This window comes from Varroa jacobsoni, unplaced genomic scaffold (assembly GCF_002532875.2).
Source record: "Varroa jacobsoni isolate VJ856 unplaced genomic scaffold, vjacob_1.0 scaffold_188, whole genome shotgun sequence".
Classification (NCBI taxonomy): Eukaryota; Metazoa; Arthropoda; class Arachnida; order Mesostigmata; family Varroidae; genus Varroa; species Varroa jacobsoni.
Genome location: NW_019213090.1, coordinates 1 through 27,000, shown reverse-complemented (window position 1 = coordinate 27,000; position 27,000 = coordinate 1). Strand labels below are relative to the sequence as shown.

Genomic DNA, 27,000 nt, shown 5'->3' with positions numbered 1-27,000 from the left:
TTGAGCTCGCTAGCAAGCAGATAGCCAGCCAGGTAGGTAGGTAGGTAGGTAGGGGCGAACCTGTACAGGCAACTAGTCACCTACTCATCTACGTACGTATAGGACAATAGGTGCGAGAACTGTTCTATTAGCACTATTCGTTTCTGACATTGCTGCTCTTGCTGTCAGCGTTATTCACAGCGATTTGTTTCGTAAAGATGATCTAGTTGATAAGAAGGCCCTTGATGCGGCCGCCGCTGCTGTAGTAGCTGAGGCAGACAATATTTACAGGCCAGTAGCATAGTGTTGCCGTTGGTTGTATATCTTGCTTACACCGCGGAGGCGCTGCCGCCGCACCTGGCGACGACTTTGCCTACTAACCAAATATTTTAATCTAGGCCGCTGCGTCCAGCCTACATTTCCTAAGAGGTACAATAGGAGTGAGCTGCGAGTGATGTCCAACGGACGGATGGGGGAACGAATAAGCACGTCGGTATACTCTATCCTGACCTCCGACAGTTGTCCTAAATGGCGAAGGCGCTCTGACTCAAGTCACACATGATAAGCCAAGTCCGCGACCAACCAATCGACTTGCATCTCCACTACACTAACCATTATTACCATTGCTAATGCCAGAATGTGTGTACCGCAGTGCGGCAGTGTTAGGCCAGTGCAACGAAGAGTCACGCAATGAATCGCCCGTTTAATGCTACAACAGTAAGGTACAATGTGCTTGTATGTACGTTGCTCGCAGGGTCGACGTGCTAGTGGTCCTAAGGAGTGGGCGTAGGGTATGCCGTAAGGACCAGCCGCCGTTGAGGCAATATTGTCTTAGCCATCATCAGTGCCTAATCAGCGCAATATACGCTCAAAGATATTGGCCTTGCAATGGAAAGGATTTAATCGTACAACTTGCATCGCTTGCGCGATCACGAACGTTATGTGATCGACTGCTCAGTACCATGACCAACGCTAGGCTACTTTTCGAAAGTACGATGGACACAAAGACGCTAGACTGGTAGCTAAATCACTGTACTAAGTGTATATAGATCACTACGACTACGATTAATGGTAGTGCCAAGCCGAAGTCGAAATTATCGACCAAGCTTACGCTTTATTGAATAAAGCGTCTGCACAAGCAGACTTACCAAGCGCTGGTCTAAGGCATGGCCTAATCCGCTGCAGATCATTGCACTGATGGAGAAGCCCCGTGCAGACCGACTTTCATCGCCATTTCGTCCATGTTCTGGCTCGCGTCCAAGATCTTTGATTTGTTCCTGACATCACCGTCCTCGATGCCACCGCTGACGCTGTCGTGGGCGAAAGGCAGCAGGCGGGTTACGTCATAGCATGGAAGCAGTATGATAGGGGCGGTTTTGCGGTAGACCCAAAGGACCGAGCGGCCAAGCATAGGCAACAGAGGCGGTGGCGGCAAAAGGAGACAGAAGCAGTGGCCTGCTTCTGTCTCCTTTTGCCGCCATGAATTCTTCCACGGCACTTCTTGCCGCGCGGCCGACGGAAGTCTGTCGATGTTGCTCAAGGCTCAGTGCCCACTTGTCAGGTCTCCGCTCAAGAACTATGCCTACCGTTACCTACCATAGTAATACATTAGTGGGCGCGACTGCTGGGGCGCCAACTCCAACAGCGGATACTGGTGAAGCATTATGCACAGCGCGGCCTGAGTCTGCCGGGTAAACTAAATGTCAGATGCATTATTCCTCAATACTGGCAAGCACCTTTTAGCTATTGAGGCTAACGTCTATTACTGCAAAGATGAATCGGTTAATCGGGTCCGTTAACTCGAACGCGGGAGATACTCGTTGGTATCTACCAGCGGAAGCAACCTTCAGTGCTGCCATACGGCAGCCGTATGTGAAAGTAGAACTGAATGGCTTGTTACGGACACTTTGCCTATGACATCGTCCGACAATTTTCGTTTCCCAGGTATGCCCCACCTTGAGCGCACATCAAAGATGGCGTCCATAATAAACTATATTGTTTCAGCTATAGCGGACTGACCTTAGAATCGACGAAGGGACCACTCTTCTGTCGTCACTTGATATTTATGCTGCTAAACAGGGCTTGTTGTCTTTATTTCAAAGACTATCGATAAGTGAGCGTCACGACAGCTTTTCGCTAGTAATTTTAGGCTACTTTGTATCCTGTTGGCATAAGAAACGTACGTAGGTGTAGGCAACGTTGACCCTAAATGCCAGCCAAAAACAAATGAAGGTTTTAACACTTTTGAAACGTCTCAATTATATAGCATGTGTTATGCTTACGCTTTCAAATCACAGGTTGCTGTGCTAACGGTTGTTAAATACCGTCACAGTTACTTGATAAGAATAGACCCTAGTGATTATATCGACCATAGTGTTAATATGCGTTAACGATAATGCGTGATTCATTCTAGCTCCAAGACCTTTTGCATTCAGTTGACTTTCTTTAAAAGTTCCAATATTCATAACTTCTTGCTCGTTCGTATGCTTTAACAAATGGCAATAAGCTCTTCCACTTTGTTCTTCTTTCGAGCAAGCTAGACCCCCACCTACAGTTACCGTGGCGGAATCATCGACAGCTGCAAAACCACACTGAAATACTATTAAGGCTAAGCTTCAATCAACGAAAACAATGCAACTAAACAAAGTTTTGCTTAGTAAAGATCTCAGGATCGTCCCAGAGTGCGAACTTCAGACTTCTTCTATCTGATTGCAGTTCTATCGTAGCGTCGATGGACGTAATAATGCATATAGAAACAGAAGAGAGGATTTGTTACAACGCGTATTTCGTAAAGGCTCGAAAGTACACAAACGAAGATAAATCGTCTGCACCCCCCTCTCCAGATTTTGCGCGTAAATAGATGTGAATTAAATGTTTACGTAAGCATCTCATTTTACAGTTACGTTATGACTTTTACAAATACATAGATACAAGGCTCTTAATTTTGTTTCCCTTTTTCTTACGCTTTCCACAGAGATTCGTACGATATTCGCATTTTGTTAATCAAACATTATTGGAATTGAATATAAAATAATTACTGCGCCGATGTCTAAAATAGACTTCCTGTAGCGAGGAAAAAACAGTGTGTTTATAATCGTCTGGCCAAAATGGCCGTCTATACCTTCGCAGCGCCAAGCTGTGCATCATTACAGTCACACGAAGTAATCAACCCTAGCGCAATAATTAGTTTTTATTTTTTTGACTTCGACCCTATCGCTACCTTAGCACACCTCAAGCGACCTATCGTTGAACTGCGTCGTATATATTTGTAGAAGCGATAATAATATCAGCTTGCGCTGAACGCTCTGCTTGACGGATCGTCATTGCGAATATAGTCTACCGGTCGCATATACATACAAAAAGCAGCTCCATATATATATATATATATATATATAGATAGATAGTGCGACTGTCGATCTCATTACTTACATCTTCTTCTATAAATCATGTCTTCACTATACAGTTATACGTATATCTTCTAAAAAATCATTGGGTATCGCTTTCAAAAGACAATTGAATGTATATGCTCAAATTCTTAGTGCGGTAGAGATAGAGATCTGTTAGTGTGGATTTATTCAATTCTATTATATAGACATATTGTTTTGTTTGCAGTTTTGACGTTCGAAAGGGCTTCAAAGGGTGCATTGATTGCAATTTTCAGCTATGGACGGTGGGATTAGGAGCCACAGCGGCTACTGCTACCGCTGCAGTAGAAGCAGCCGCAACGGTCGGCGTTTGTAGTGGCAGAGTCTGCGATCCGTGACAATGTACGTTCGGTTAGCGATATGGCATGAGGGCAGTGATAGTAGCAATGCAGAACGGTACTCTGCATGTGTCAGTTTTTAGTTGAACGGCCTTAAGCCCAGCCTCTGTTGCGGCGCGTCTCATTATCTCCAACGGAGCTAGATATAAACAACACTCGCAGTATCGCAAAAATTTTATCATAGTCGAATAATAATCGGCTAACGAAATCCCTGTTTTCTCTAAAGTCCCGACAACAAGTAGGTCTATGGGCAAAGTTCTTCCAGCCATGTGTATTCGCTGCATGTTTTCATTGTTTAGCGATTGGAACACTTAACAAAGCACGGCCTATCACCCCCGCCAGCCTCTTTTAGGCGCTTACAAAAGTTCTCATCTAACCGTCGGACATCGACTCGGAGATGCATTCATTTATGTAGTGCAAAGTCAAAAAATGCTCAGACGGGCCGTAATCCACTTCGGCATGCATAGGCGTAATCGGATATTTCTGGTCCTATTACAGAAAATCAGAACTGCCGAAGAACGAAGCTTATACAAGCGAGGTTTTAGGATTGGTGTGAACGGCGAGACAATGTTTCCACTACGAAGTCCCACAGTGTTCCGGGCTGAATGTAGTCCTTCATTCAGAAGCGATAGAGCATAGTTAGCATTTTTTTCGTCCAGAACAAGAAAAAAAGGAGAAAGACATGATCGAATAAAACTTTTACCTCAGCCGCGTGAATATGTAATTGATAACGGCTTATGTTGTGTTACAATATAGTAAGTGACCTTCGCCGCTGTACACTGGGGGATGTAACGAGTTGCCCGTCTCCCGCTTCTTGAAAAGGGGCAATAATAAAGTTAGGCCACAGTAGTGAATGTACGATGGAAAATCTGCAAACTCGAGTTGCTTCTCGATACCGATATACCATACTGAAAAAACTTCGCTAGATTTTGAAGCGACATTTAAATAATTTTTGACACAGTGTGATAGAGCCTAGATATGCAATGACGATTATTTCCCCGGTATCCTGCCTAGATATGCAATGACGACTATTTCCCAGGTATCCTGCCTAGATATGCAATGACGATTATTTCCCCGGTATCCTGCCTAGATATGCAATGACGATTATTTCCCCGGTATCCTGCTTTCAACGAAATGCAGTGAGATGACGTTGTCGGTTAGTGACATAGCGAATGAAATGAAGAAATCAACGTTCGTCGAAGTGGCACATGAGTGTGCGTCATAGATGCACACTGTGCAAATAACGCAGGGTCCTAGCTACGTATAGCTAGGCCGAAAGAAACAGGACATTTCATTTTACATAAACCCAACTATCTGGAATACTTGGTACTGTCTGTGCATGCATCAGATATAATATATTTGTTCTTTCGTTCCTGCTGCTCTGTGTTCGAAACTGAGTAGGCGTAGCCATCGGTTCAAGGTAAATTTGATTAAAATTGCAGTTCAATCGAAAGTTCTGTATATTTTTTCCCTACATCAGTGATATTCTGTGGGAGAATTGCTTGATCCTTGATTGCCATTCCGAGCGCAAGTTCATCATAACTTTTTTTCATTATTCACAGTCGCTACACACGCTGATTAGATTGAGTGCGTGGGGTTTTTAAGTTATGATTTTTATGAATATTAGTTTTACTCGAGGTAATAATCTTAGAGAGTGTCTCTTATCGGCTGTTTAAAACGATAACGTGATCCTGATATTAAAATGACCCGAACAGATTCAAAGAGCGAACTCTAACTAGCACGGAATTGCATGTCCCGTAGCACGCTCCTTTTATCATTTCTTAACGTGTTTCGTATCTCCGGGCGCACCGGTGTTAATCTATGATCAGTTATGCAGGAACACGAACACGCGTTGTTACTATTGATAATAGGAGAACTACAAAACATTAATAACAACTTTACTCAAACTATTGTTCATGAGGTGAAAAGGTATCTTTACGAAACGGTGCTTTTTCTTAAAGGCACGAGATAGTACTGGAGGAAGAGTAGAAGTATAGGTAGATTTTGCTAACATGACTTGATGCTACTGGGATAATTTTGGTGTCACCCACATGAAAAGTCACTATAGCGATGACGAGTGTGGGACACGTTTACATATGAAGTAGCCGTTCATAGAAGGTAGGGTTCTAATGCATCACTTTTTTTTTGTCACTGATTTCTTTACACTAATCCTTACCAAAAAAATTGGCCGCATTGATCGATCGCACCTCCTTTTTTGTGCATGACTATCATGTGCTAATCTCGTCTCTCAGAGTAAGAAAGTTCATTATGACGTGGCAGCGATCTATCCTTGCGCTCTGCCTAGTTTAGCGTCCACGAAGATTCAACAGCATTTATCAAAACCCTATCAATGCCAGCGAGTGAACGAGATTATTTAACGGAAAGAATTCGCCGATCGGACGATCCATCGATCGATTGATGACGGAGACCCAGACGGCGTTTCGCTTTGCCCAGAGGCATACAGCTCGAGTATCGTCTGTACCCGCTTCTTTTATCAATTCGTAGGATAGCACTTCAACGTTTATAGCATTATGAAGATAACGGGCCAACACAGCAACAACATTATCCAACATGGCGAGAAGGCACCGAGAGCCGGTTTATGTACCAACGACCCAAAGCTCGACAGCCGTTAAGGCACACTACATTCCTCGCACCTGGCTACAGGTTTACAAGGATCAACCTATCAGGAATCTAATAGGAAGTTTTGCCTATCAGTTAATCCTATCAGGAAGTTTTTCCAGTTCTGTCGAGTTTGTAGCCTACTACCAGCACTTAGGCGACTGTATACCAAGTGGCAGGCAAAAAGCAAAGGGCAGTAATATTTTTAAAAGTGACCTGGTGGAGGAAAACTGCAAAAGGAGTAAATAAGAACAATAACCATAACGCTAATCTTCCTCTTGTTTCTATTGCGATTGATCGTTCTATTGTTCAAGTCGACCTAAATGCTGAGGTGACTCACCGACGAGGTGAATAGATTGGCCTCAATCGCGTTCCATGATCTGGAACGATTGACGAGTATATCCCTCTGGCTGATATTGAGCCCTGAGCTGCTGCGGCCCGAATCCGTTCGTTTGACGGTGGCCACTGCGCTAACGGAACGCTCGAATGGCACCCGCGTCGGCGTGCCTTCACGGCTCGACGCGAAGCTCTCCGTCGAAGTGACGCGTTGCCGACGTTCAGCCATAACGTTCTGAGCGCTAGCTGTTGTGGTGGTGGTGCTTGTTTGGCCACCCTTAGCTGTCTCCTGACGGCGTTGTACCACCTCTTTGATGTTGATTTGCTCACCAATCGAAACGTTGACTGTTGTTGCCTCGCATTCGCGATCGGATAATTCATAGTAAAACTGTTTTTCCTGCTCCTCCATTGTTGAGTTCAGTGACGACTGAGCCGAGCTGACAACCACTGACTCCCCGGATTCCGCGATCGACTCACTGAAATAGCTCTGCTTAATTTTGCGATTTAGTGGCGAATTTGGGCAGGATTCGGTGGCTTTTTGTATAGCTGCCGATCCTACACGGATTCGTGGCCGTTCTGTCACATCAATCTGTTCTCCGCTTTCGCCGATCACGATCTTCGTTCGAATCAGAGGACCGTCCGATTTATTGCGAACTATTCGAACGGTGCGGGAATCACTGACAGTGCTACTTTCAGATGAAACGCTTGACTCACGAAAATCCTGTTCGTCAACTAGCTCACGGAAATCCTTGTACCCTTCACCGTAGTGCGTATAGAGTGTGTCGTTCGTTTCGCTGGTCTCTATCGAGCGGCGAAACGATTCAAACATAGTCTCGGACATCGATGACGATTTATGCCGAAGACAGCTATCGAACGCAAGATGTTGAAGCTGGCCACTGACGCTTTTAGATGTATGTGACGTTGATTTACTGTTCGTATTATTGCTGCTCCTGCTGCTGCTGCCGTCGCTAAACAATGAATGCAGTTGGGCATCTTCGCTTCGAGAAGCTATTGTCGTCGTCGTCGTCGTCGTCGCCGTCGCCGTCGCCGTCGTAGAATTCACTGACGATATACGTTTCTGTTTACCATTTATTTCTGATCTTTCGACCGTGCTAGCTCTCGTTTGCATATCCTGTAACGCAATATTCCAGTCTGAACCTTCGCTGCTGTTTACGACCCAATATACTTGCGCGTGTTCTTCGCACGTCTTCCTACTGCACGAAACAATTCACTAGGAACAGTAATACACCAGAGTTCACTTTGATTAGCTCGACGTTTTTGTTCTACTCGCTGATTATCACCACCAATTCGATTGGACCAGGTCTTTTCTTCTGAGGATGTAGCACTCTCGGTTTCTGACTGATAGATGATAGGTCTAATCAAGCGTTGTAGTCACTTCCTCCATATACACACAGGAACTGTAGTATAGTCAATTGAACTTTGGCTGGCCCACGCAAACCCAGTAATTACAAGTGAATTAGACTTGTACGTTTTCGATACGTAGTATGCGAAACGTAATCTGAGTGGGGATCCTTGCTGCGCTCCGTCGGTTCAAGTCCACGAGGTGTCGTTTGCTGTATCCGAGGGTTTCTCTTCTTACATAGGATAGCGTTCCAATGGTAACGACGCGGACAGAGCTATACGGTATGGTTAGACGTCCAATAGACACAGTTTCAGGCATGCGAATACGGGTTGCCCGCTCCGGCGTCTGAGAAGGCTCAACCAGAGGGAGAGAGTACTTGCAGTCGGCCGGAGTAAATAGTCAAGCACACTCGCAGCAAGTAACCGTAACGGCCTGCTGTCGAGATTAGATGCTAGAACGCTGAGATACTGGTAGCCGAAGTAAAGCTCGATGGCCCGGTCTGGCAGCCGTTAGCTGTCGTGTTCGTAGACAATGGGCGGGCAGCGACACGGGGCATAGCCGCCGCAGTTACAAGCACAGCTCTAGGTCGCGAGGCATACTAGGCAGCAAAAACCAATGGTTAGATGGTGCTGGGCAGGATGATTGGCGCTTGAAATAGGCAACGGCCTATCGTACTTAGTAGAAGTATTACTGGTATTATTAGGATGACTCCTACTGATGCAACTGTTAGAGAGTAGCAGGCTCGAGTCAGGCGACTAAACGTCGGGGTTAAAGTATTACTTTTACAATAGCTGCCACCAAACACAGGCGCTAGTAACACCACAAATGCTGCTCTGATTAATGTGGCACCGAAACTAATCCTTCTGTGACTGTTTTGCCGCTGCTGACTTTGTTATTATATGCGCGCGATACCATTGGCGGCAGCCACGATCAGTGCTCGACTCAATGGTCTAAGCCAGGGCCGAAAGATATCGACGAGCAGCTGGCGCCACCAGCACAGGCCAAGCCATTCAGGCAGGCGGATAGCCTGAGATTGGGTTCTGTGTTTCATGGCTTGTGGACTGTGGTCAGCCGTCTGCGAGCTTTTTCTAAGTAAGGGGCTACAAGTCAGCAGCTTGATATAGTCGTAGGCAAACGTAGCAGCAATAACGGGAGAGACAACAGCTAAAACAGGGCAGCGGTGATTGATACTGTCACTCACGTATCACTGCGAACATGCCGTCAGCGGGCTGACAGTCGTAAAGATCTACAATAGCCTCGATACACTCAGTCATACAGGCAAGCAAATGGTAGTCTTGCACTATGTCGAGCTGGCAATGGCGACTGACGATGATGGCGACAACTGCAGCCGCTGCTGCTGCTGCTGCTACTAGAACAACAACGAATTGTTCTTCGTTAATTGCTGCTATAGGTAGTAATAGCGGTGAAAATAACGATAGCTGTGACTACTTTCAATAACTTGCGAGTGAGTTACTCGAACTGCACGAACCGATGGCGAGATCTAAGCGATTATTGGCGCTGCTTATGGCGATAGCATTGATGGCTTACGCTTGCATAACACTTGTTTAGTTACTCTTCACTTTCTCTCATCCTTGACGTACGTAAAGTGACATGCATGCGTACGTGCATATGAGAACTAGAAAGAGACTTCTGCGTCTGCTGGCCACGTGCTTTGCGTATTTTTACGATTGAGTATCGTGCTTCGGCGTGACGATCGTACGTATCGTCTATTTCATCGAGTTTCAGTAAATACGCTTAACTAACATAGATCAAGATCTCATCGTTCACAGCCTCCCTTACAAGTAATTGTTATTCAACGAACTACTCTCTGAACAGCGAGTCAACAGATTTGCATAGTCACTATTAACTAACTTCTCTTAACTACAACAGAAAACCGATTGTTTGCCACAATATGAATTCTCTGAACCTCTTAGTCTTCTGATTAGTCAGTCACCCGGTAATTCAGGTAATCGGACGACGTATCAGTCATCCGATCGATAGATAGTTTAAATAGACCGAACGAACATTGTTGGACGTCGACGGGCGCATGTCGAGCGTAACGGGAACGATAATAATAGCACGCTTCACTTGGCACCGTGCTTCGCCTTAACTTAAGTGCCAACAAACGCGGCTTTCTGATCGCGCATAGCAAATCCTTCTGTTGCTATGGTGTTTTTCTGCTCTGTTATCGTTTAGTCCTCGCATCGTCTCTATGTATTCTTTCGTGGGTCTCTGCTGTTACTGTTTACCCCCGGCTTTCTTTGCCTTTGGCTGTCGCGTAGCGCCTATTTGCATAAGGGGGTGGAGGGATGTCGTCACGCCGTAACCGGCCTTCATGTCGCAAGTGCCATTCAGACTGGTTGCGGCTTCTCTCTCCTTTACAATATCTGTTCACAACGGGTCTCTTCCACCATCAGTCATTGCACTTTAGATATATATCAAATTAGTCAGTAAAAGGATAACATTTTTTTAATATCCCGCATCATTTTTTGATCCCTCCTCGGGCCGTATACTCCTGGCTGTTTCGGGTTCCGAACAAACCGCTGAATTAGAAAGTCCATCAAGAACAATGCTTCTTTCAATTCGGCCAGAGGCGTCAGAGTTGGTTGAATTGATCCCGGCCGTTAACGAGCTCACCTATAGGGTGACGTGCAACCTCGTAAGACATGCACGCTCGAACACTATAACATGCGGTAACGCTAATGTAGCGAAGCTGGACCAAATATGGCAGCAACTACTTTATCCTCTGTTTGTTTATTTGTTTCGCTCTATTTTGGTGGTGCTGTTGTTGCTTCATTCGTATGAATCGATTTCGGCAGGTCAGATCCGCCCGAAGGTCCACTGCGAGACTGGTAGACATCTTTCAGCTAAATGATTAACCAACTTGAGCTTTCCCGTTACAGTGGCGCTTCTATTACTGCATTCGGGACTTCACACAATGTCTGCTCACAACTGTTGTTATTGTTGTCTCGTCGCCGTCTTTTACTACTGCGGCAGATGCAGTAAACGTTCAGCTACGACACTGAGTAGTCTAGCTTAAATCACAATTGAGTTTCGCGCACCTGTTATGAGTTGACTACATCGTTCTCGGCATCTTCACCGTCAAACAACATCAATGAACGCCACTTTTTATACGGCGAAAAGTGTCTTGGCCATACATTTTCCGTCGTGCTATTTGCCGAATTGGCTTCGGTGTGGCGTTCGCTGCCTCTCTCTCGAATAGGCGGATGCCCGTGTTCTAGTTGACGCAAATAACAGGCTAAGAGCTACTGCCAGGGGGCATCCAGTGCAACACTTATTTGAATGTACATGCTTGTCTACAAATTTGAAGAATTTTACTCTACCAACTTATCCAGTCGTTTCTGTCCTACTAGCCTTCTGGATTAATCAAACAAACAGTGGCCAACATAATAGACGAACAAGGAACTGATGAATCCCTATGGGGCCTACTGCTTCGCCTGCCTTACCCTTCTCTCACGTAAAAGTGCATCACTTGATTGAGTTATCACAATCGATTTCTTCTTCTTTTTCTAAAACAAGAGCTATCTTAACAGAAGTCTAGCGGGAAGGGGCAATGGAGTAAACAGCGCAGATGTGGGCAGGTGGTCTTCGCTATCGGCATGGCCCTACGGCAACAATTACATTAACGAGCTGTTGTTGCTGGTGATGACCGTCCGTCGGAGGTCGGCTTCGCCTACCATCGTCCACGGGTTCAATCGATGTTTGTATAATTTTACTAGCGGACTATAGCTAGTGTAATTATTTTCCAGTTGGTTAGGCGGGCTGACCAAATGAGCACTTGGCCGGCTTTAACTGGACCAAGTGCATGTCAAGTGGAGCCCACGTTAACGGCTAACGGCCTCGAAAATCGGGGCGCGAACGAATACCTTCCTATTGTAAAGCTGCCTGCCACCGGCTCAGCTAATTGCCGTTTCTTGCTGTGATGGTATTTACGGCGCAAGGCCGTAGGTGTCGTTTTTGTGGTGGGAGCCGACAAGAGAAAGAAGAAGGGTAACCAATCCATGGGTGGGTAAGAGAGACAGGAGAGAACGATCCAACGTCCCTCTCTCACATCACCCACGACGCACCCGGGGTAGGCTACAGTTCGCTCGGCTGCTCACGGACCGACCGCCAGGTTGAGCTCGTCGTATGGGTTCGTTATCTGCCTCTCTATGGACACAAAGATTTGGTTGGGTTATATGTGACGTCGGGCTATGAGCTGTACGATAGGGTCAAAATGGGCACCGCAGAGCTCTTCTCTAAGTATGTTTCTTTGAAGTAGCGTCGCTTTCGACCCTTTTATCTTACGCAAATACACACTGGAGCGAACGGCCACCACTAGCCACTATAAGCGTTCCGTGATAGCGGCTAAGCCGCATTTAGAAATGCAGGCAAGGTAAAATACTCTCAAAACGGGAAAAAGGATAAGAGAGTCTTGTTTTACTTTCCTTATTCCTCTGAACTAGGTCAAGAATACCAGACACCAGCTCGCAGTTAGGCTGGCTGGCTGGAATAGCGACAATCTGCGAGTGATTTCTTCTGCTGAATCCGGTTGCGCAAATGAGTCCTCCGGAGGGTTGGCAAGTTACGGGTGTCAAATACGTCGGTATACTGCGCTACCAAAGCCACCAGCCTGCATGCTCGTCCACCAAATAGAAGGTTAGCGGCAGCTTCCCCAGTCCCCAACCTCGAGTTCCCTACTCCTGTCGGCATTTTCACACAGTAATCGTTAAAGGAACTCTTATCTTAGCCGCTAATGTAGACGTGACTAAGCACGAGTGACCTTATTTTCAGGTTAGATCGAATGGTCATAGCTAAGGTGCCAATCGGATTTAGTTCGCATAACATTCAAATCTACATATTGTCTTTCTGGCGCTCTTCTAGTTATACGTGGGGCAGCGGTGTGCCCATGCAAAGTAACAGTGCCACCCTACAGTGGTAGTTTTCCATTCGATCTTCGACGAACGCGGGGGTACACTAGCGACCAGGTGGGGTGGTCCTATGCATGATTTCCATTATCTTATCCTCAGGCGGCACAAGTTTCCATACGATGATTCGTTTCCACACGAGCACCGTATGGAAACGAATCACTTAATCAGTATTGTCCTTTTTTATGACTTCAATTTGAAGGTTCCGATAGGCATGTTCGACTTATCTCATAGGAGAAAGCTTTAACTGAGTTACTTTTCGGGTGACACAAAACAAATTCGTTTTCGATAACTCTATTTGTTTCTTCCTATCCGTCAGTCATGCTTATTAAAGACCTCCATTTCTTGTAGGAAATAATGTCGAGCAATTAGAGGGCTTTGGCTTTTTAGTTCCCTGGTATCCCGTGTACATTCCGGGTCGACAAAAAATATCTGCCCCAACAGAAAGAATCACGTTGAAAGTGGTAACCTAATGCTGTAGGAATTGAAAGGATCCGAGACAAGAGATGAATGCACAAATCATATTGCAGCATATTTACTGGAACCTGTTTACAAAAATGGACATCTTCATAAATAGTAACACGCTTTTTCAGCGCTACTTTCGATTACGGGTATGCGAGAGCTGTACGAGCGCGTACAATGCATGTTTGTGCCAATACAGCCGTTGTAACATACGCTATTCAGCGACTAGTACCGATTTGAATGTAACAAGGGGTCAATGGGCACTCTGTTTGAGAGTGACGTATGTTAAATAACATACACCCTACCGCTTAGACATAACAGGTAAAATACTGATGAATACAGGCAGATAGGACAGTTACGGATGTACGTCAACGCCCTGCTTCGGAAAGGACGTTAGCAAGTGACAAATAAGTCTCATTAGTGCACACTTAAATAAATCTCCCACTGTTACAATAGTATAGACTGAAGATGTCGAAATCGCTATCGTCTTCTACAAGCACTTCAGCGAAGACCGCGCCACTGCGCATTAGACTAGGTAATCGTTGTGAGGCGTTCGACACGGCCGTTCTTGTTCTATACGATTCAAAGGATTTTTGCGTGCGCCGCTCTACATCGTGCAGGAAATTTGATTATAATGAAATGTACTTTATTCTAACGACCAAAAAAAGAGGCAGAAAATTTTCAGAGACAGATCACTGACATCCGCTGTATTAGACTAATTAATGTCTGCATTTGTTAGCTAAACACATCTACAACAGACAGCTCCGTCTTCAAAAGCGATTCTATGCAAATCTATATTGACCCTTTCTTAATGTATCCTTGAAGTGGGTTTATTTGCTGATCTTCTCCTCTGCAGTAGCGGCCATCCTTTCAGCCAACTTCGAGCAACGACCTTTCTTTACGATACATATTCCAGCCGTCAAACTCTCTGCTTTTATAACTAATCGCAGCTTCTTCGAGCAAGGTCTGATATACTGGATCTTCAATATTCTCCTGCAGACAAGCACTGCGTTTTACTTAACAACAATATCTTCATTCATGTGTACGGAACCTGCTGGTAGGTAATTAATTAACTTATTATTATTATAATGTAATCAATTAGTATATTAATTATGTAAGATATCAAAAAAAGAGGCGACTTATAATGCTTATGTTTACTTCGCACTTTCATTTCTCGGACTCCTGTGCTGTACAGTGAGCTCGACGTAATAATTTCTGCGTAAATTACGGCTGACTGCCAGCCAACTCGGAGAGCCCTTAAGTAAAAGCGATCTATGATTAAATTAAACACCACGAACTTGAAGTAGGTACTACCACTTATTATAGGTATCAGGTTATGACTACACTGCTCGAGCAGAAACAGGATTACTTATCTCTCCCAACGTAACTAGCTGTCTAACTCAAACTTATTCTTGAATCGATAGGTTTACTTCATTTCCGTTTCTTTCAAGATCCTTTAGTCAGCGTTTCTCAGATAAACAAGCAACCTAATAGTTTAAAGATGGTGTTTTTTTTTTGCAAAGTGTAGCTAAAGGCTTGTCAGATAGATTGGTAACCGTAGTGTCTATATTTTTAAGGAAGTACGACTTTAACATAAGCTTTTTCCAAATTTTTCTACGAAAACGTTTGCAGCTCAAAAATGAGCGATTGTCAACAGTTTTGCTCGGCTGGCCATCTCATAGGTCGAACAGATAATCGAAAGAGTGTATATATGTAACTGTGTCCTAACAACAATGAGAGGTTGTTATTAGGTAGTGATTGGAATATTTAGGTCAAGTTAACTCGAGCTGGTAGATTCTGGTACTGATCAATCTCTGAAGTTATTTCCATTGATAACTGTTGTGATGCTGGTATATCAGTACGTATTACTGCTAGCTGATTTCACTTAGCTGAACAAAAAACTTTAAGAGGATAGCGATAGGAGGCTCGTTCGAAGCAATTTCTTTCACTTTCAAGAGAACTCGCCAAAAAGACGCGCTTTTGGACTTGTTCAGTTCATTTGGCCGGAGGAACGGTTAACCGAGTACGAGAATTGTAGAAAGTTCGTGTGTATCACGCCACAGTCGTCCGAGTCCTTCTTTCTGTGAGCACATATATCTGTCCTTGGCTGTAAAATCTTTTAGCATCTACTCTTAACTCACATTGCCGGAAAAATCAAAATTATTTATTTGTCGCGCACTCATATATCGAACAAGGCTTCGACCACATTCTACAAAAAAAAAATGAGCTCCATATGATAATCTGATCCGATTTTATAACTATTTATTAAAAAGGCGGGGCCTAAAAACTGTTCATAGGAGCACAAATAGAGCAAATTTGATTTCGTATAAGGGCAAACCAACTATTGCGTTTTTCAAACAAGGCCAGTGTCCGAACATGTATAAGGTATAACTAGCTTGAATTTCGCTAGACAGATACCTTTATTGATGGAAATCCTAGTTACAATTCGTTTTGACAGCCGATCGATTTCTTCTCTTTGATGACATCCAAACCGCACTAAATGTGTATCAACAAAGCTTGTCTGTTTCGAACATACATTATTTACTACGCGGTCAGCTACAGGTTGCGAGGTTTATGAAAATTTAACTAAGCAGGCCACAGCGTCATATTCAAATGAATAATCTAGAGCTGTACGACCCCATCATCAGGCAAACATCTACTGTGCATAATTCAACAAGTAGCACGATCAAGATCCATGCTCATGGCACGTAGCTAAATCTGTTAATGCAATCACTACAGGGACCTTCAGGCTGTTCGACCACACTTGTCCTACTGCTATCTTCCTCGATGCGGAATTTTCGAGGAATAATTTGTTTGCTGGTCTGACCGCTTCGATGACGCGCCCCAACGTATAGCCACAATTGTACGATGAAGGCAGATCGACCAAATCCCTGAAAGCCTAACGTCACTTCTGTCGAACAGAGACGTATTCTTACAGCTAGCTTTGTCTGTCTGTATCAATGTAGTAGATGTACCTAAGACCGACGTGGACCAAGCGCGCGGTCGGGTATTATTGTGTCACTCGGTGCGTTGATGCCAGCATTCATAGACGCTCACGCTTCCAGCTGAACTAATGGTCACCGGGTAGAGAACAACTGACAGACAGCAGATTCATTTACCCATCACAAAAGATTATCCTTTCTACTGGGCTGAGATCGCAGAGGATGAAGGACACATGGTGTCGGCACATTCACATGGCTCGCACGAGATACGCCAACAGCAGCAGCAGCAGCAGCAGCAGTATCGATGACAGGAACAGCAAGTAGGGACGGCGCTAGCGACAAAGTATGAAGGTTCAGAGAACGCAGCTATTACGCTAGCGTTCTTGGTTGGGGACGCCGTGACAAAAAGGTCCACGCAGGGACGAACGTAAACGGCAAGCTAATGACACCGACCATTCATCGATGGGCAATCTGTGATTAAAAGCAGAGAGAAACTAGCTTCCCCTAATATTCTGTTTGAATGAGACTAGGGTTAGTGTAGAATCGGACGAGTATGTATGCCATTTCTCTTGTCTCGATTTCACTCATCTCGACAACCTCCGCCGCCATGACTCCTGTCGCTGATTCGTGGAACGGAGCTTCTAGTACATGTCAGTGTACGCGAAAAATGATACACAGTTGGGACAAGTGGCACTCGTATAGCGCGAACGCGTATCGATCGTCGCACCATTTATGCCGCCTCTGCTTGGCACTTAGCCGAGATCTATAATTTCGACTAATTCCAGTAAAACTAAGCACTGATCCCTGATCGATGAAAAGCCAAACCTTTACCAAAAGTCATGCGCCGAATTGTATTACTAGCTATTAGGTAGCCAGGTCGCTCTTATCGTCAGTACGGTATAGCAAAATAACTACCCATGTACAGTTCGAATGATAATCATAGTATTTATGATCACCATGCGGTATCATGCGGTATATCGAAATAGGCCCTTTCTAAGGGATGTTATCCGCATAGTCTGGGAGGTGCTAGCTGAATGTACGTTTGATATAATAATAGCAGGCAAGTTGTATCGAAGATTGTTACGTTATACCGATCTACTGTATCTAGGGCCTGCTATCCATAGCATGAGTGATTATGTAATGTTTTGTCTTCAGAGGTCGCAAAGTACGATGGTCGCCTACATACGTTAGTCAAAATAAGACCACTGCAATTGGTATCGAGTACCACTGAAGATCAATCTTGTCTAAACAATTCAACCTTACTTAACCTTCTCACTCCATAGGACTGTTATGGGTCGACGCATATAACGTAAGTGCCTAAGTCTGCAAATAACAATAAGCAGCTTTTATGGCTACGTCAGCCGCGTCAATTTGATAAATACTAATTGAACTTTTCCCGCTTCCCCGTTTTCCCCATCAACTGTACGACCAGGCCACTTGTTAATTCAAGACTGCCTTGTTCATCGAACGGTGCCTATTCAGAAGCGTCTACAACTATTGACAGCTTTGTTGGTTCAGTTTTGTTGCCGTGCAAACGCTCGAGTACGTACCCGTCTTACTAGAAACTAGTACTAAGAATCGGTAACATAGAGGGCAAGGGAGGTCCTCGTATTGTTGGAAGTCGGTGCCGTTGCCAGGTCAGGTGGCCTTCTCGAGGATAGTGACAGCGACGTCTTGGTCCGCAGTGAAGAGGACGAACGCATTACAGAGAGCCCAATTATCCGGCTGTCGTTCACGTAGCACTACTGCATTGCTCTAACTCTATCTGGCGGTTGCGAAGAACGCTAACAATTATCACGCTGCGTATTTAACTACAGTAATAAGCAACGAGAAGACAGAATATAGGACTAAGCGTATATGTGGAACTTGTACGAGGTTGCAAGAAGTATAAGGGGAAGGGGGAGGTCGCCCGTTAAAGACGGTACGTGGGGATGCCAGAATCTACCACAATCCGAGTTGGACATATCCTATGCCCCATCGATGTCGATTCATACTCTCTGCTCACATGTACATCTGACGATCGTTGGAAAGCTTGATAAACAGCCCCATTATGTGGCAAGCTGGTGCAGTGCGGGCTAAAATAATAGCTGTTCATTCACGTTTGTGGTTATCTACGTATCTCTGATTTGAGTAACTGTTGCTACCTAAAACTTCAACAAGAACGACGAACTATCCAAAGAGCAAAAACATATTTTATAATGTGTTTTATAATGATGCCTGTGTAGGCCAGGCAGACATGTCCTGCCGCTCCTCCAATAGAAATCTAAGCTAATGATGAAGCCGATTATAGTACAAATAAATCTGTGCCATGTGAACTGGGGACGTTCTTTAACGATTGCGCAACTACTAATTAGATGTGTCGCATATCATAAATTACCTTACTTCGTAACTGGACTAAGTGTTCCAACCAGACAATATCGCAAATCGAAATACTTTTGCAAGTACGTACATGGAGATCACCTTCAAAAAGGGGTACACAAAAAGCAGACCCGCCGGAAAAAGAAAGATTATAAATAGAAACAATAGCTGAGAAGTTACCAACTGGATGCGAAGACTAATCAACCCATGAGAGTTGCTTGCAGCGATAGCAACGTTCAAATATATCTTTAGAATTTCTCATCAGGAAAAAGGTCAGGAGTTCTCATTCTGTTTAGAAATTACTAGACACTCCATCTACGTCTAAAAGAGTCGTTAGGTAATCATATTATGTAAAAACCATTAACATCGGCAGTGCGCCAATCAGATGTCGGTAACGTTTACGTGTACGCAGTTTATCTTGAAACGTATTTTTGACAGGCAACGTAATAAGTACGATTTCTTAAGGTGCCTCTGCGGTATTTTAGAATCATTACGAGATTAATATTTGCTTAAATCATGCATTTGCTTGATCTATGACAAGTCATTGAATAACAGCGAAGTGCTTCCAGCCTGCTGCATTGCCACAGTAACCCCAGTGGGCAAGAAAAGAGGCATAGTTAAGGCAACGAACACGAAACCGGTAGCATTTTATTGCTATTTTCATTATTATTTCCTGTAAAATCCAGGAAAAGATTTACAGTGAAGCCAAATGTACGGATGCGAACGTACAAGTATTGGCTTGCGACAAGCGATTCGTGTACAGGTTGGGAAAAAGAAAGCCGTTAGGAAATTCAACCCTTTTCCACAGCAAGTCACCGGAACCTCCGTTCAGTATTATATTGAGTTACGCACGGAAATAGTTCTAAGCTTTTACGGTGTATGAAGTTATTTTATAACTTGGACACGCGGATTTTTGATCTAGCAAACTTTTTCAATTAACGCTCATGATTCACACTGCCCATTTGCCTGAATACAGCAATGTCAAGATTTTTACAAAGTATGATTTTGACCTACAGGTTAGTTAGCTTAATTCTCCAGCGAATATACGATTTCACGTATTCAAAAAAATATACACAGGTAATATGAAGTTAGCTACCATGACTCAGCGAAAAAGAAGTTAATTTAATCAGATTTTAATAACGTCAAAAGAAGCAGGGCCTCGTAGGATCCCCAGCTTTCCATTTTAGCAGCCGCTGTGTTAATCTCCATATTACGTGCATTAATAGTAATGGACGGTTGGATGACCATCTTAAATTAAAACACTGTTAAAATAAAGTCTATATTTTTTTGTTAACTATGCCATTTTTGCTTTATTTAACCTGAACTAATAATTAGAAATAAAGCTGTCTCTACAGTGCACCATAGCTAGATGTTTGTCCTTCATAAAACTAAATTCGGGTCCGCTCTATAGGCCAGGTGACATCTGCACATTTTAAACCATTCCATCATTAGGATAACATAGAATTTCTTGAAAATGAAAAGTTTCTTATTGATGACAGATATGAAACGCCAGGTAGGTGAGCGATCGAATACCCAAGAATCTACCAATTTCAAGTTGGAATTGCCGCGTGTAAAAGCCAATCCAATACGATCAATCTTCACCAATGTGTGAAGGACGAACATTATTAAGAAAGTGATAATTATTAAGTAATGGCCATCGATACTATTTTTTTACCTTTAACTTTTTGGAATTTCATTAATCGCAATTCAGTCCTGCGATTCGTTGCACTCTTATCCGTGACGAGCAACTGCTGTTGCCTCACACATAGTCTTCTTGACTTTTATAAGAAAACCATTCGACTGAGCAAGAACACAGGTTTGAAGGCGAGTCGTTACGCTGGTTTATAGAAGACTCAGTGAAGTCAATGACTTCATCGTATATCACGTTTAAATTTTTAGATCAAGTAACACACAGCTTATTTGTTTTAACATAGTGAAAAGGCCAATCGTGTCGAGTTCCGCAGTACGATGCATTGTTACCGTCGAACTAGAATCTTATGTATATATAAAGTGGGCCTCCTTTTTTCATTGTATATAGGCAAGTACTATGTTAGCTAGTTTTCTGTTCAACTATCTCGATACACCTTATGGCTGTATATAAAAGCCATACTCGTACTTCACTACTTACGCGGATGTATAGTCATGCTAGCACTTGTTTCCTCTAGTGCGTGCTTCGCAAACCTTGTTATTCGATATTGAATTGGGTAGTCTTTGAAAACGAGGTTGGCTATTTGAGCTGCAAACACAATCGTCACTAATTCGAGACAAATCATCAAATAGCTGGCTGCTTTATTCAATGCCAGCCTGTACGGCCGAGCCATACATGTACACGTCTGCTTCCTTGTCCGCAAATGACTTAGGCCTGCCGCAAAAACTTACGATATAACATGACGTTAAAATCAAAAACACTTACGCACTGATACAGTCGAGGAAAACCACGGAACGGATAAAACATTTGGCTACCAGCGCCATCAACGAATCTATGATGCCAACTCAACTTTGCATATCACACACCTGTTATACTAGCTTGACAACGCGACGAGCGCTGGAAACGAGCCCCCAAGGGACCTGTCTCTTTGCGAGGTAGAATATTGCACTCTGGAGTAGTATGACATCTGTTTGAAGAAAGCGTTTGTAAAAAATGGGAGCAAAGAGCACACGGAACTTCTTTCAAACGAAAGAGAAATAAGAAAATACAAAATGCAATAGCAAAAATTACAATCTAGATTTTTCATTGATTCTTAGATCTTTAGAAAGCCCGTTCTTTCAATAGTGCCAAAAGCCCGTTCAAGCTCCATGATTTCCTTAATTATGAAGCAATTAGTTATTTGGCGGGCTAATAACTCGACTGGACTTTAGCTACCGATAAGAAATTCAAAGAAAAATTAAGGTCTTTATTACGGTCAATAAATTCTCTACGCAATATTTTTTGTCATTAAAGTGTTCAAATGCTGATGAAGCTTTTATCTCTCAGAATCGTTTGTTACAGCATGGTGGCTTCTTAAAAACAATCCTGCGTCAGATGATCAGGTTAAATATAGTGCCCTTGTGATAGGAACGAGGATGCGAGAACGTCCTATAGTTTCCTGTACTAGAAAAGACGTAGGCTTTATTAAGCTCGTCGAACGCTTTTATTCATCAAGTGGCTCTCGGAAAAATCGTTTTTATTTTATATCTATTCTATGTGCACAACGAACCCAAGCCGTAAATCTGTTCTCCGTGAAACTGTGTTTGTTGCCATTAGTGATTTTGCGACTCTGAATCAATACGTGGTATGCCTAGAGAATTTCTTTGAAAAAGACGGCATTGGGCGAATAGAGGTGATATTACCTGCGATAGCCTCCTACTTCGTCTGGACCGTCCTGATTGCCGAACGACGAAGATTTTGAAGTCATGATACACAGCTATATAACAGAGCGTGATACTTTGCAACAAAACCGAAATCACAATATTGACCGCGAATGGCGTTCGTGATTTCCGAGTATTCACTCTAAGCAATCTAGACGACGAATACAAGATCGACTATGGAATATCCACGGCTGTATAGACTAAACAGTCATAGAGTGTTCGGGAAAGAACGGCCTAATCTCTCACGCAACGGTATTGTTCCACAAAGGACCGAGTTTGGCTGCGTCGGCCCCGAAGCCTGCATTGCTGCTTAAACCACAACTGAACGATACTATTGAAAGTTCTATAGTCGAAGACTAACGAATAGCAAATCTGTAGTTATCTAAAAGCTCGCAAGGCTCCGCAATGAATAAAATTCAATGAAAATTACGTACTTTAATGGGTTTGCAAGAAAAGTCGCTACATCTGCGATAAAGCGCCTTGAAAGTATAGGCCTAAAGCAAAATAAGCACTGACCTAAGAAAGAGCTAGTGTGTGCCTGTTATATTGGGTTTTATCGTATTCTAGGCGACGGCTGACTGGCAGTTGTTATTCCAATTTAGGACGAAACTACGTTCTGCTCTCGTTCAAGCGAAACCTTTTGAATGCTAAGCAACGAACGTTGAATGCTGGTCGCTGAACGGTTACACTGCAAAGTACCATTACATCTGGCAAAATGTCGTAGGGATGCTCAAAACTATTATGGAACTACCCAACTGAGCTCTCCATAAAAAAAATCACGCTTTCTTCTAACAGGGAAGATTAGGCTCGTCGAAGACCTTAATTAAGCTCTGATAGTCAGTAGCAATTGATGGTTAGCCTTTTGAGCATACATCGTATTATCGACGATGAGACACGGTAGTTCTGGTCGCGTCCCAAGAGTACCAAACACCATGGATGTAATATCTTGTTAGCCTCAGGTAAAAATTATACCGAATAACCTCTCATATTTTCTAACTACACTTTCTCTAATAACAAACACTATTTAATAGTTTCTCCAAACGGCTTTTGCATATAGCCGCACGAATGGTAGCCATGTTATTGAAAAATCAGAGAAGCGACTATGTCAAACTTTAACTGTCGCTAACCATGCGATCGAACGCCAGCTCAGTATCTAAAAATAGCCCGACCGGTCGTTCTGGCGCTGTCTCTGATTCGGTGTACCGCAAGAAACGCTACCCAATAGTCCTAACTCGAAGAGTATCTTTGAGAAAGGCTAAGCTGCTTATGGAGACATTAGCATGAAAGCTTTTACCAATACGTCGATAGATAATTTCGATATCCAGTTCCACAGTATCTCCGCATCTTAAATGTGCACTCCTCGTTATTTCATTCAAAATCCAGATGGCCTATTAAAAAAAAAGGCGAAGTATATATTCCAGATTCATCCATTTTGTAACGCTAAGAAATCGATGATACTTTATGAAGATTTTCTAACCGCTGCAATCAATATGTGTATAGGTAATTTTGTTGCTAAAAAAAAAAGCATTTTTCTGCTTGTATTAAGAATGATCAGACTTAACTAGTTGTTTTTGCAAATTATGTATGGATAAGTTTATTTGAATTAATAAAATCTTACAGTATAATGGTGCACGACATATGAAACGAGCACCGTATAGCGGTACCGTCAGCACCCTGTAATCATACCTCGTCTATACAAAGTCAATTCTAGCTAATGCTAACTACTATCTTTCGAGACGCATGCATACCTGAACAAAATCCCTTCCAACCCTCTTCCAAAAAAAAGCTCCTTTTAACTATAAATGATATTCTCGTATGGGACGGAAATAGAAGTTTGATTTTCAACGTCGTCGTCTTGATTTATGAATATCAATTTTTAGACTGACGCAAAAAGCATGGATGCGGAGGTAAGTTAAAGCTATGTGAGTGGCTCAGACGTAAATATGGCAAACCTAAAAAGAATAAGCAGTATATAGTAGCTATCTGACTCGTCTCACTTCAGCAAATTAGGCTTAAAGACGGCATGTTTTTTATCTTAATTGTATGTCAGCGTGAGATTGTTTGGGTTCGTAGAAGTGACGGCGTCGCCCTTGACAAACTGTGATCATGGTTCTATTGAATAGTCGCAAAAGTAGGTAAAAACGATAAATTTGACTAACTCTTCTAATCTAGCTCTCTTTCTAGGTGCGTCTATTTATCCTTCCTGCAGTATCAAGGACTTCTCTTTCCGCTGGAACTGTTGTTGTCGCTGCGTCTGCCTCGGTGCACTTCAAGTTTTTTTCAGGCATGCTCAAGCACGTACTACAAAGCTATTCGGCCTCGTTAGTCCGAGTCCGTGATTACAATTAAATTCTAATGTTATATAGTCGGTCTTGTCAGGTGTAAAATCAGGTACTGGAAAAAAATCTCAAGGCTATTTTCCAAGTCCGCTACTTATAGTTAATATTTTAATTATATTTCAAATATCAGCGTAATATTTTAGTATACACTGGGCAAAATAAACGAATGCGTATTTAAGCCGTAAGCTAATAGCATTGTATTGAAACATGGATCACGAATTCTATGAAAGTAGCATACATTGACGTTGGTTCACGTTCTTCTACAGTTCCACAGACCAAATTTTCAAATCTTGGACTTCTATCTTGTTCACAGCATGTATACAGGCAGAAGCCTGTACGTACACGGGGACATGCACACGTTTGTACAACGGTTCATTGAGGACTGTTGAAGATTCGTTCGTAATAGAACTCTGGCGGATTTTTGGCTTCTTGAACCCGTGATTTGTTTCCGCGAAGTCAGAGATCCACCCATCCATTCTTTTCGATCTCAGATTCGAAATAAGGACAAGGCGTCTCACTGTACAATACATACAACTAAACCAACGTCGGTAGGCTTTTCTAAATACGTATTTGGACTTTCGGTGCTAGATTGTCATATTGTAAAATGCTACATATGCTCAACTGTGATCGGAGCCGCTTGTCTTGCAAAGTCAATTGAGTAAGAAGAGGGTCAAGTTTAATACGCGATTTTACTCTAGTCGTAGTATTCCGCGTATGTTGCTATTATCCAATATAAAGTGTTAATTCTAACTTATGTTACAGTAATTTTTTTAGACATACGCTATTCGAGCATATTTTTATGGAGCCTGTCTTGACACCACTTTCATGTAGCATATTATCCTAGGATGAGCACTTGCTTTAACTAGCCTGAATATTTTTTGAGCTTTTTTACTTTTACAGGACTGTAAATTCTGTATATCTAGATTTTTTCTCTACTACATACTTACATGTTACTTGCTCGTCTTATTGAAGTTAGCGCCTATATATTTCTCAAATAGTGGGCGTGGCCGGCCTTACACAGGGTCGATCGCCGTCAGATAAGGCTCCGCACAAAAGCAATGACGATAGAAATACCATGCGATAACGTACCGAGCCTGAAGAAAATGTCATTTCAAATTGTATATGCCCAAATACGAATCGGTATAAGTTAAATGTAAATTAAGAGTCCTAAATGCATTTTTATGAAGGTGGTGTTAGTGAACCAGTTCAAACTTCAAGAGCCGATATTAATAGGCACATAGCTGTAATGTGTTGAAACGTTTTACTAAGTAACTTAAGTTGTTATGCTACTCAGCCACTACTTATAGTATTGGTTTCAGACGCTTAAAAGATACGACATCCTTAAAAAAATTATGCATTATTTGGAACAAAAGCTAGTTGGTCTGGTATTTCATATTGTCTTTTTTTTTTTTTCTTGTCTCAGATATCATTCGACAGAGCTGTCTCTTCTCTATACGTCTATTGTAATTGTCGTCCCGCAGTCAACGGAACCTGATGTGAAATCAAGGGCCCTAAGGCTAAAGACTGCACGTAATAAAAGATGCGTTTTCGACACCTGCTCTATTTTGTAGTTAGCCTAGATAAAAAGCTGCCGAAACAGCGTTTCGGGGGGGACATTTGCGGCGCGCATAACGAGATTCCTATGACGAAAAGGACTTCTAAAGGGGATTCGCTAACCTAATAGATTAAATCATAGATTTGAAGTATTTCGTCCACTCCGGTCGATCGTCTGAGCTGGATGAGGATCGCAAACAGCGTACAACTGGTTAGTTAGCCTAAGAAATCAGCTGCGAACAGTGGACTATTATCTGGAATTTTGAAGATATGTGGTTTCATCAATAATCAAAAATCAAGGTGAGCCATGGACTAGACAAGGCACCACAAGGTAACAAGGTTTCTTATTAATACTCAATGCTTCGCCCATCGCCGGGCACCTGTAGCGACCATGACCGGTTTCTATATGATTTTATAGGGCTGTTTCCGATGACGAGAAGTGGCGCCCCATGTTGCCATACCATAGTGGGAGGAACCGGTAAATCCGGAAAATATGCTTAAAGCCATAGTTAAATCGTATCCTCTGCCATAAAAAAACAAAGATTTACATTTGGTGTCCTAGAGGGATTTATTCGATGGAAACTGTTTGTGAAGAACAAGACGATTAATCGGTAGCCTAGCTACGTTGAGTGAGCCAGGCTTCTCAACAAAAAAGGTCTGATAGGTGAAGCAAAAGTGGTCCTTCTCGACGACAGCGCCAGATGCCATATTGCAAAGCCTCTAAGAAACGCTTGGCAAAGGCCTAATTGTTTTTTTCTCACCCATATTATTCTCCAGACCTCCTTTCCACGAACTGTTGTCTATTCCAGTCAGAGGTGAACGAAATTTATAACCACACATTCGACGTTAAAAAGGGTTTCAAAACACGCCTAGACGACTTCTCCAAAATCAAACCTGCAAAGTTTATGTCAGAGGAAACTAATGAATCGGAGATATGGTATCGGAAAATGTGCAGTATACTAAATATTCACAATAAATTGAATGAAACGCTACGCTTTTTATCATGTAC

General features: G+C 43.0%; 1 protein-coding gene and 1 long non-coding RNA gene across 6 annotated transcripts in view; one reads left to right on the top strand and one right to left on the bottom strand.

Annotated features, from left to right (window-relative positions):
- Positions 1-12,006, bottom strand: part of LOC111272624 (cGMP-inhibited 3',5'-cyclic phosphodiesterase 3A) — a 90,326-nt gene extending 78,320 nt beyond the window's left edge. For both annotated transcript variants that reach the window (XM_022854193.2, XM_022854200.2), the window contains exon 1: positions 6,702-12,006. In XM_022854193.2, the coding sequence (XP_022709928.1) occupies positions 6,702-7,826 (1,125 nt within the window). In that variant the 5' untranslated portion in view covers positions 7,827-12,006. The remainder of the gene's footprint in view (positions 1-6,701) is intronic.
- LOC111272678 (uncharacterized) lies at positions 213-26,965 on the top strand. Of its 4 annotated transcripts, none has more exons than XR_002687660.2 (4): positions 213-701; positions 2,695-2,858; positions 3,592-3,746; positions 4,241-5,777. It is a non-coding gene; the product is annotated as an uncharacterized LOC111272678 (long non-coding RNA). The 4 variants fall into 4 exon arrangements; XR_002687661.2 differs by lacking the exons at positions 213-701; positions 4,241-5,777 and adding exons at positions 717-1,923; positions 24,271-26,965; XR_002687656.2 differs by lacking the exon at positions 213-701 and adding an exon at positions 717-1,923.
- Positions 26,966-27,000: the final 35 nt, after the last annotated feature.